This window comes from Lutjanus erythropterus, chromosome 6 (assembly GCF_056507025.1).
Source record: "Lutjanus erythropterus isolate fLutEry1 chromosome 6, fLutEry1.hap2, whole genome shotgun sequence".
Taxonomy (NCBI): Eukaryota; Metazoa; Chordata; class Actinopteri; order Lutjaniformes; family Lutjanidae; genus Lutjanus; species Lutjanus erythropterus.
The window spans coordinates 2,450,394-2,461,771 of record NC_139322.1 but is presented as its reverse complement, the minus strand read 5'-3'; the positions used below and the strand labels follow the sequence as shown (position 1 = coordinate 2,461,771).

At 40.1% G+C, this 11,378-nt stretch overlaps 1 protein-coding gene across 1 annotated transcript; it reads right to left on the bottom strand.

Annotated features, from left to right (window-relative positions):
• Positions 1–271: 271 nt before the first annotated feature.
• Positions 272–10,812, bottom strand: snx21 (sorting nexin family member 21). The gene is made up of 6 exons (XM_084720208.1): positions 10,656–10,812; positions 5,958–6,283; positions 5,358–5,539; positions 4,454–4,595; positions 4,179–4,344; positions 272–2,386 (listed from the first exon to the last, which is right to left on the bottom strand). The coding sequence occupies exons 2-6, from the start codon at positions 6,250–6,252 to the stop codon at positions 1,891–1,893; spliced, it is 1,281 nt and encodes a 426-aa protein (XP_084576334.1). The 5' UTR covers positions 6,253–6,283; positions 10,656–10,812; the 3' UTR covers positions 272–1,890.
• Between the last annotated feature and the right edge of the window lie 566 nt (positions 10,813–11,378).

The window sequence follows — 11,378 nt, the reverse complement described above, 5'->3', positions numbered from 1 at the left end:
TCTCGGATTCCATAATCAGTTAAATCATTGCTTTATAACTGTCCCTGTGTGTTAAGTCTTGAATGACTTTGTCTTGTCCCTTATTATCAATCACTTTTTTCACACCAGCATTAAAAACCTGTTTCGAAACTCTTTGTGGCTCACATTTGATAATTTCCTCAGCAAACCGTCCACCGATCAGATTAAAAGTGACATTTTTCCTGCTGATATAAATCAAGTCTATTTTTATCCCTTATCCAGTCATCCACTTCACACAGGTCACCAGACCCATTAAAACCACAGGTCTCCATAGTAACAAGATCCACGTAAAAACACACATTTATCACTGAAGAGCAGCAGATTTTTTTTTTCCATAAACATATGAACCTACTGATTGTGTGCAGAAGTCTGTGCAGCCATGCGTGGATCAGCTGACATGTGCAGGAGGAGAAAAGCTTCATCAGTGCTTTTCTGGTTCCTGCTGATTAAAAGTTTAATTAATTATTTAATGCCTCTTTAACGGTTAACTTAACAAACTGGCAACAGACAAAGCTGTCATTTAACTTTTCCACTGCAGGTGAAAACACCCAAGATATTGATTTCTGATGTAAAAAGTGCAATAAAATAATTTTGATTGTGAAAATCTAATCACAAAGTAAGATATCTGGTAAATAAACCTAATAATATAAATAATAAAATTAATAATCTGGCCACATTCAGAGACTTCATACTTAAATATGCATGTTTGTCAAAGACTAGACACCCAAGTATGCAGAGGTTTGATTGCCTTTAGTTTTGTGTTTTTGCCTTGTTCTTATTTTATTTTGCTATGACCATCTTACAAATATAGCCTAATAATATAATAATATCAGACTAGTGGTTGTACTCTCTAGATATATATTTTGTTTTTGGAAAGTTTATTTTCAGTCTACAATCATTTGTACTTTGCCTGAGTATATTTGCCTCATGCTTTTAGTCATCACTGCCACAGTTTATTTAATTTTTTTCTGTCCTTTATTGCTGTCTAAAAGCTGAGTGTCTGTTCTAAAATGAAAATAAAAATTGTTCATCACCATATATGTGTATGCATATATTTTAAGTGCCAAGAGCCAAGATGTTTTGTGAGACCCTTTACTTTTTTTAGTTTTGTTTTTAAGGGAAAATAGTTTGAAAAATGTCCTGCCTTTATGACTTTTAAAAGCAGCAGAATGTGTGAATAAGGCTCCAGGATTATTGTGCAGTGAGAGAAACGTGCACTTTGGAAATAAAAACCTTCTGATCTGAAGCAACAGAGCCTCCACGATCACTGACCTGCTTTAAGGCTTTAAAAGTATGACTGAACACATGAATGATGCGTAGGCTGACAGAGTATAATGGCCACTGTTTAGAAAGAAAAATCAGAGATTTTGAAAACATTTGAAATATTTTGAGAAAAAGTCAAATCACTGAGATTAAGTCATGAGCAAAGGACGTCTGTGTCACTGTGTCTGTGAACTTGTTTCTCAAAATATTTAAGCTTTATTTTTGAAATATTACTTTTTTAAAAATGTGATTTTGTTCCCATATTTTTCTGGTAATGTTATGACTTCTTTCTCATAACGTTACATGTTTATAGCAAATAGCAAAATGGCATTTTAGTGACCATGTGTCCTGCATTACATGCTGGTTGACTTTTCTAACAAATGAAATGATATCTGTGATAATTATGGTCACTATAACCATGAGATGAAAATTTCATACTGTTTCATCTCCACATTTGACTTTTTTCAAAATATTTCAATTTAACTCTCAAAAATCTCAGATGTTTTTCTGCGCAGTGGCCCCAGCACTCATGCTGTAGCGTAGTGATTGTACTCTGCAGTGTGTGTGTGTGTGTGTGTGTGTGTGTGTGTGTGTGTGTGTGTGTGTGTTCTAGCCCTCTGTCTCGCTCTCCTCCAGACTGTGTTTGACCAGAAACTCTTTGATGGTTGGCTGATTGTCTAGCCCCGCCCACTGCTCCTCCAGCTGCTGCAGAAGCTCCTCCCAGTGCCGCTTGTCTTTTCCTGTCTGCCACGACAGCCGAACCACCGCCCGTAACAACGGCAGCAGGAGGGGGTGTGGCCTGTCCGCACGCTGCTGTGATTTGTCATGGGGTTTATCTTGGAGTGGGAGGGGCCTGTCTTCTGTGTGAGTCTGAGTCTCAGCGGGGGTCAAAACGCGGAGGGCGTGGTCACAGTGATCCCGGGCCTCCTCCAGCTGGTCCACTTCCTGGAAACAGCTTGACAGCCCTACCAGGGTGAAGAACCAATGGGAGGAGGCTGGGGGTGGGGCCTGAGCCTGGGTGTCATAGTAACTTGCCCAGCCCAGTTTGTGTTGCAGTCTCTTGGCGTTGAGCAGCGGACCCAAAGCCTCCTGGTAACGTCCCACCCTCAACGAAACAAGACAAACTCAAAATACCGACACTGAAACTACAAGACTGATCTATAAGTTAAACTACAAAGATGGCCTCATTTATAAATCTAAAAGTAGTTGCAGAGATGGAGAAAACAACAGAAGAGAGGAGACTTAAAAACAAACCTAATGAGCAGCATTATCACTATTTCAGCTGTCGGAGGGTCAGTATGAAAGACTTTTAATTTTACTTTCAAGTGAATGTCAGTATTTTTAACTAACCAGCAGCTGTCCCCACTCACTGGCTCACAGTGGTGGAAGAAGTATTCAGATATCACTGTGTCAAAATACCGTGGTCCTGCATTAAAAATGTTATAAAAGTAAAGTAAGTATTAGTAGGGGTGCCATGACCACCTTTTCTTGCCGCAGATCCTGATTGCCGATCATTTATGAGCCACATCGGCTGACATCGTTTTTTGTTTTGTTATAGCAGCCATGTAGCAGAATTACAGGTTAGATTTTCTGCTTTATAGTGTACTGTGACACCAAGGCTGCGACCAGGTGGCAGGCGGGGGCTAAACTACACACACAGCCATGTCGGCCTCATGCAAAGGACTGTTTAACCACAGGTTTGTAGAACTAGATTACCTTCAGGGCTTTCCACCCTGAAGGTAAACTTTCATCAACAAGACTTTCTGGGAGATTTGAGCAAATGATTAGACAAACAAGACATGAGTTGTGCAAGACTTTTTGAGTGGATGTTTTGATATTTGTAAAACAGGAGCACCATCAGCTTTAAAAGTTTGGATAGCATGTTTTGGATTCACTGTACGTTCACATGGAGACATCACAGGGTGAGTAACTGATTACAAATCATGTGAAGTGCTCCTTTCATTTGGTTGACCTGCGAAAATGATTCCAACTCAGTTTTTCGCTTCATTTATTGTCCAATAATGATCAGCAGCCAATCGATCTGAGCATCCCTAAGTATCAGCATCAGAAAATATTTAAAATAACAAAAGTATAAGTACTCATTATGCACAACGGAACAAAAACAAAAAATCAGAACAAATAAAAAATCACAACTAGATTACAATTACTGATGCATTCATGCGTTCATTGCTTTGATGCTGCAGCTGATAAAGATGAGGTTCATTTCAGTTACTTTAAATACTGCTGGTAAGTCTTTTCTTAATCTATGACAATACATCAGGATTTATTTGTTGATTATAATTTGTATTATTGATTGTAATCTGAATCTGTCATGGTAGCTAGTAACAAAAGTTGTCAAACAAATGTAGTGGAGCAAAAACTACAGCATTTCCCTCTGAAATATAGTGCAGCAGAAAGATAAGGTATCATAAAATAGAAATACTTGAGTAGTACAACTACCTACTTGAATAAATGCACTTTATACACTGCTGACTCAGGAGGTGTTCAGGCTCTCTGCCCAACTGAGGGATTTCAGAGCCTTAAATTTCACCCCAACAGTTTCATCATTACGTGCAGATTTTACTGCTATCACTTCCCTTTTCAATACTGCTGCTATTATTGATAAACAGTTTTTTGATACTTTGCAGAAAAAGATTAAGAACAGAATGTGAAGGGATTTGAGGGGTTTGTTGGTTTCAGCCACAGAGTCAACAACAATATGACAAATCTCCAAGATGACAGTCTGACAAGGCATGAAGATACTGCTACAACATCAGGAACAATTTAATGGCCGCCATGTGTCACAGGCAACTGGGCCGTATGAACTTGTCAACAGTTTGATTGTTTCGATGGGTTTGAGGTTCAGACAACAGTTGATGTCAGTGTGTGTGAGTTACCTGATGAACAGCTGTCCAGCCTGCAGGTCTGTCAGGTAGAAGAACTGTCGCACGCACAGCGCCCCCCGCAGGGCAGACAGGGAACATAAGTGAGACAGATACTGTTCGAACGCTCGACTCCTCTTGGCGATCGTCTCCGCGGTGAAGTTCCTACGCAGCTTCTTCCCTGCAGAGATTGAAACAGGAAGTGGTCAGGTTTCAGTGTTTTAGCAGTGATTTCTAACAGGTAACATCCATGGCTTAATTTTAAGACGGATGACATGACTTGTACATACGTGGGAAACAGACACGCTCCATCTGGTCTCCGTGGTTACGGCGCAGCGTGGCGTGGAGCCTCTGGAAGTCGGAGTATCGGCGGGTGATGATGGCCGGTGTCTTATCGCTGCCACCGGACTGGATCACATGGATGGTGTACAGCTAGAGAGAGAGACAGTGACAGACCAAGCAATGTAAGAACAAGTTGACCAATCATAAATCACTTTATTGTTTAAGGCCTTAAAGGAAAAATCTGCCACTTTTCATGTGGACGTCCAGTCAGTGTTCATGGTAAATGTAGTCACTTGCAGCAATAAATTCCTCAGTGCTGCTATACTGACAGTGAAAGCTGAGTTCTCCTGCTGAAAAATCTGTTGTTCTTCCTGGATCCAGTGATGTCACAGTAATGTTGTTCGTTTTACGAAAGAACTACAGACTATCTCAGCTTGGAATTCTAGTCTCCTCCTCTGGGAAGCCAGGAGGCGTGCTAGATGAGTATGTCTGTCACTTAACGCTAAATTTTGGCCAACAAAGAAAGAGTGGAAAAGCGAAGGTGGTGATATACTGCAATGTGGCCATGGGCACAGAAGCTCACATGCAATGCATTCTGGTACATGTAGGCAGGCTGGCACATTTTACCTTTAAGACACAAATATTCAGGAGGTGTCTGAGCTTTAAATTTGTACATTTCATTTCAAACTCTGCAGCAGGGGATTAAAACTGCAACAAGAGTAAAGAGAATTTCAAGATAAAAGGTTCTAAAATACATTACCTAGTCTAGCTTTAAAACTATTGAGCTAACACTGAGAAGTACATCATTATCAGCAGTTTTAACTATAGTTCTGAGTGCTTCAGGATACAGCAGCAACCACAAGACCTGCATGTGAATTATGCGATTGGTTTGTGGGACGGTCTTGAACTCACCACGTATTTCGAGGAGCCGTCCTGCACAACGCTGGCGTCGGTCACCTCAAACAACAAGTTGTCCGTCAGTCGCCTCCCAGCGGGGGTGGGGCTTCCTCCGCCGAGTCCGCGCAGGCTCCTCCAGCTCTCCTGAAGCTGCCGAGTCAGCAGGGAGGAGGGAGACACGCACACAGGACTGGTGTCTGCACAAGACAGGTGAGAGAGGGGTCAGGTTTAGTGCCATTTCTCCACCCGTGCCTAAAGTAATGGTGGGCGATATGAGCTAAAATTTATATCATAGTATTTTTACTGTTTTTCACAGTTATTTCAACATATTACAAAAATAGAGATGTAAATAATAAATAAAGATGGATTTATTGGCTCCAAGGAATGAAAACGAGGTATAGTCCTTCTGTGAGTCTGCCCAAAAATGTAAGTTAATTAGTACATGTAATGTGATTAATTCTCAGAGTTAGACAAAAACTGGATTAGTCATCTCAGTTGCATTTATTTGGCTGAAAACCCAAAGTATAGCACAGGGCACGTCTATCAATACATTTACATACATACTTCTGATTTTGGGGTGAACTGTCCCTTAAAATGAGCAGAATATCACCTCACCTGCACTGCTGAGCCCCTCCTCCATCGACTCTCCCATGAAGTCGGAGTCACTGTCCAGCCCCGACCCTTCGCCCTCAGCTCCATCCTCTCCTCCTCCTCCTATTCCGCTGTCGAAGCACAGCGTCCCCCCGAGCCGATCGGTCACACACTCCTCCTCCTCCTCCAGTTCCGCCTCCCAGTCCTCCTCTTTAAACTCCTCCTCTTCCTGTACGCCTCCAGCTTCCTGCTCGGGTCCCGCCCCCTGACCATCTTTAAACAACGAGCGCTTCAGACGGTCCAGTAGCCGGGACGCCATGACGCCGCCTGGCCACCGCAAGGGGGAGGGGCTGAAGAAACAACAGGGATACAGAACGGCATTAACTTTATTTCTCTATAAAGTCAAAATTCAGAGGTCATTAGTCATCTAAAAAGGTGTATAATCGAAAATAATGACTTCATATGGCAGGTAGGTTGCGTATGTTGTCCAACCATCCAACAAATACTTCAACTGGAGTACACTAGTGTCTTCAGGCAGTATTCAGATCCTTTACTAGAGTAAAGCTAACCAAGTACAACTCCATTACAAGTAAACATCCTGCATTCATCGTCCTACTCCTACATACAGATTTTTGCCCTGGCCTGTAGTGTTGTTTATCCATCTAGATAGTTCTGGTGTGAGTTGCCAAGTTTTGGGGATATCGGCCATAGTGATGTCTGCCTTCTCTCCAGTATGAGGCTAAATAGCACTCAGCTCATGGTGTTCAAAGCACCAAAAAATACATCTGAAAGATTCAAAACCAGTTTCTCGTTCCAAAAATCATGACTCAGTTCCTTAGAATAATACACAGGCCTTGTTAAGAGCAGTTTCACGTAGGAACTACTCTTCTGCAGTTGAATTACTGGTACTACTTTCTTTTCTACTATAAAGAAAGAAGTTCCAGCTGATTCTAAAGGAGTTATGGTTTTACTGCAGAAAGAAAGTAGTTCCTACTTGAACTGCTCACAACAAGGTCTGTCTTCAGTAACTGGGTCATGATTTTTAGAAAAAGACACTGGTTTTGAATCTTTCAAAAATATTTTTTCTGGTGCTTTAAGCACCACAAGCCGAGTGACATTTAGTCTCATTATACTGGAAAGAAGGCAGACATCTCTTTGGCTGATATCTCCAAAACTTGGCAACTCACACCAAAACTATCTAGATGGATAAACAACACTACAGGCCAGGGGAAAAATATGTATTTTTGATTTTTGGGTGAACTGTCCCTTTAAAGTGTCAGAAGTAAAAGTCCTGGTTGTGTAGTAAAATGTTTCATGCTGATTTTATTTGACATTATTAAGATAAGATAAGATAAGATAAGATAAGATAAGATAAGCCTGCATAAGTGCCACAGTGGGGAAACTGCAGTGTTCCAGCAGCAAAGTGTCAATAAAAAATAATAAATGGATAAACAAACAGGCAATATGAATGGCAATATGAACAACAGGATATATAAAAAATAGGGAGGAGGTAATGTAAAAAAAAACATGAGCAAAGTAAACAAGAGGAAACATGAAAGATTGAAGCAATATAGACAAGAAGAAATATATAAAATAGGAAGAATATATACAATATTAAACAATAAACATACTTAACAGTTGAATTTACAGCACTGCACATAATTATTCTATTAATTATAATACTGATTATTCATATGCATCAGTGTTAGAGCAGCATGTTGCTGCTGCAGCTGCACCAGGTGGAGACTGTGTGAGCTAAGTTATATACACTTAGTTAGTTTAGTCCAGTGGTTGCAAACCTAGGGGTTGGGCCCCTCCAAGGGGTCACCAGAAAAATCTGAGGGGTCATCAGGTGATTAATGGGAGTTCAGACACACAAATCAGTGTGATTTATTCTTACTTTTTCTAATCTTTGTTTTGTTTTTTGGAAATATGGAACCCATGTGAGCCTCCAATCCACACACACACACGCAGAGCAGAGGACAAACAGGTGAAGCTACCTTAGTTCACACCAACTGTAAATGCAACAGAAGCTAACAAAACTAATTTACTAATGTAGTCGGTCTAAAACCAATTAATGACAGACAACAGTCCCAAATATCTCAAATTTTATCACAGTTTTCATGAAATGTGTTCCTGATGCCAAAATGTTGTTTTCTCAACATTTGGACTGACCCTTTTCACTTTCAAATACAACTGGAAAAGTACTTAAACAGCCTATCCTAAGCCACAGAGGAGAAAGATTATGTGCATGGTGTTATTACATCTAAATGTAAAGCTCAGTCGGAAGTTCACTTCCACAATCCAGGTCACTGAAAAAAAACTAATCGGTCACATTTCAGCTGTGCAGACACACTGATCTACATCCGAAACAAACCCAGCAGAGATGGCAGCAGGCTGAGCTGGCTCCAGTTACAGAGCTGGCAGCCCCTCTGAATGGAAATCATGTCACACATTAATAATGCAGCTAGCAGCTTGCTAAGTCAGCCTGCAGCCAGGAAAACAAAACACGCAGCGAGGATTTGGCCTGCAGAGCTGCACAAGATCCTGAAGCACAGATTCAGACTGTTTGACACATCAGGTGTCCCCGTTTGGGAAGACAAACACATGGAAGTCATGAGCAAAGTTTATCTTTCCTCCAACTCTGGGACACAACACGTCAATCTACTAAGAACTGTCGGAACAAATCTGAACCACAGGACAGAGGTTTAGAACTGCAGTTATGACCTGTTAACAAAACACACATGTCAACTGACTAAAACACTGATGACCAATATAATCAGACAAATTAAAATAATAGCAAAAATTATTTTAAAATGATTTTAACACAGTAATGTCTATTAATAGGAAACCTATATTAACTGAGATACAATAGCAGCAAAAAAACTACATTTTGAAACAAAAATGGGTCGATTTGTGGATATTTTAAATCATAGATGAAGAGCTTCATGGTGCTAACATACCTAATATCAAATTAATACCCCAGACAAATCAGAAAGTGCAACCTATTTAATTGTCTTGTTGTGTCGCTAGTGGGTTGGTTCTCTGCGTAGCTGATGTTGGCTGTTGGTCTGTGTAACTAATGTTTGTGGTTGGTCTGTGTAGCTAACATTAGCAGTTAGTCAGCTAATATTAGGGGTTGGTTTATGTAGCTAACATACGCAGTTGGTCTGTGTAGCTAATGTTAGCGGTTGGCTGATTATGGAAATAAATTTAAAAATCAATTAGTTCAAGTTTTTGCTAGGTTGATAAACTATGAAATGTCACAAAATTAACTAAAGGCGCAACATTCCTGCCTTGAACAGGTTGTGTAAAAGGGGCTATGGAGAGTGAAGTTGAAAGAGAGTGGAGTTGAGTGGAGAGTGGAGCAAGAACAACGCTGTGATTGTGTCACAGCAGTTACATTTCACAAATTTTGTGTGAGTATAAAGCCGAAGAAATCCTCAGTCTGCTCTGCACACATCTCTCTCTCTCTCTCTGTGTGTGTGTGTGTGTGTGTGTCTGTGTGTGTGTGTGTGTATCTTTGCAGCTCTCAAAGAGAGAGAGGAAAGAGACAGAGTGCGATTGAACTGCTGGTCTTTATTAAGGATGTTAATAATTAATCTTTAAAGGATTCATCGCTGTTTGAAAGTTCATTAACCAATAATGTATGTTTTGAGTAGCATTTTGTTTGGTCTACTGCTTTGTTATTCTAGAAATAGTTTTTTCTGGTTTCTGGTCTGTTTATCTAAATAACGGTGTCTTGTAAGCCTGTTTGGGCTGGGCACATGTATGACACAATAAAAAAAAAAAAATCAAATTCAAAATTCAGCAGTAACTGTACCTCATTTGACATTATTTTGAGTCATTTATTGATTAAGGACAGGCTGATAAGAGCAGCTGCTTAGATAGCACATGGTGTGACAGGATAAATTAATTGAGAAAATGACTGACAAAGAAACCAATCAATAGTTGCACTTTCTTATTCTGGGTACAACTTAAATTGAGTATGTATTTGCAGGGCACCACTGAGAATGAGAACTTTGTTCTCAAGTGGTTTTCCCTAATTAAATAAAGGTTGTCAATCAATCAAATCTATCAAAACAACCTAACAGCTACATTAAAAAAACAAAAACAATATTTTTCATAGTCTGGTTTCATTTAGTTTCAGTCCAAACCCACTTGCATGGTGAAAATCAACAACAACAAAAATGTACACAGAAGAAGTAAGATTTTTTTCGAGGCGTCCGTAAAGGTATCATACTGATCAATGAATAAGTTATAAAAGAAAACTTTAACTATCATGGTATGCAGCAGCTTTAGATGTTTAATGAAGTGATTGTGGAGATAATAAGGCTAATACTGTTGACTCTAAGCACAGCAGTGTAATGTTAGCCCACAAGCTAACAACTTTGCTCTCTAGTTACCTGTTAATGTTCTTTAAGAGAGTTTTAACAACATTTAGTTAGCTAGCTAATTAGCATTCCGGGGTTAAGACACCTGAAGCTAATTCTCACAGCTGCCGTTTATCCGTGTCAGCTCGGTGAATTAAAGTTTAAATCACAGACTAGCAGTTTACAGCTGGACACTCCTGTTTCTGACTGAATGGAGGGGCTGTGGTGCTAACTGCCAGCGGCTAAAACCGTTAGCTCACATCACTGCAAAGTTAGCAAACGAGCTAACAAGTTTACAGTTTAGAGATAGTGTTGGTTCTTCTTTCTCTGATGTGTGATATTAACTCACCCTGGGCTTTAGGCTGACTGTCTCCGCTCCTGTTAGTCCATGTCAGCGGGTAAATGTAACGTCTGAAGCTCCGGTCAGGATCTCCGGGCTGGACCGTCCTGTTTGTGACTGTGAGGTTCACACAGCTGACTGCCTGATCCAGATTCCTCAAACTGTCCCCGGCTGCAGCCTGCAGGGAGAGGCGGGACCAGCTGGATGTCAAATAGGAGCCATAGAAGGAAATGCACCGGCCCACACAGTCCAGCAGGTGGCGGGAAGGAACAGATTCTACTCAGCACACAGAGCCCTATCTGCGGCACGCGGAATGGGGCGGGGGCGGAAGTGGGCGGACTTTAACAGCAGGTGGGCGGTGCCTAATAAAAGATAAATAACGCCATCTGTTGGACGACTCCAAGAAATACACGATATAAATCTACTGTACTCATCTAATATAATGGGAAAATATATATTTAAAATAAATTTCAACTAATTAATGTATAAATATATTTCAAATATACTATTTTTAAATTAAGAATTACAAGATATAAATCTGTACTCAACTAAATACAATGGAAAAAAAATATTTAAAACAACTTTCCACTAATTAAATGTAAAAATATATTTTCAATGTACATTCTGTATTGAGAAATATAAGATATAAATCTGCATTCAACTCAATATAATGGATCTATACTCAACTATTTTGATAGAAACCTAAATATAAAACAACTTTCCACAAATTAA

Bases quoted from the DNA above. Each gene is read 5' to 3' on its own strand.
- snx21 (XM_084720208.1), bottom strand. From the start codon at position 6,252: ATGGCGTCCCGGCTACTGGACCGTCTGAAGCGCTCGTTGTTTAAAGAT. The intron at 5,540-5,957 runs GTGAGGTGATAT...TGTCTTGTGCAG, and splicing joins GGAGGGGCTCAGCAGTGCAG to ACACCAGTCCTGTGTGCGTG. The intron at 2,387-4,178 runs GTAACTCACACA...TGTTTCGTTGAG, and splicing joins GCTGGACAGCTGTTCATCAG to GGTGGGACGTTACCAGGAGG.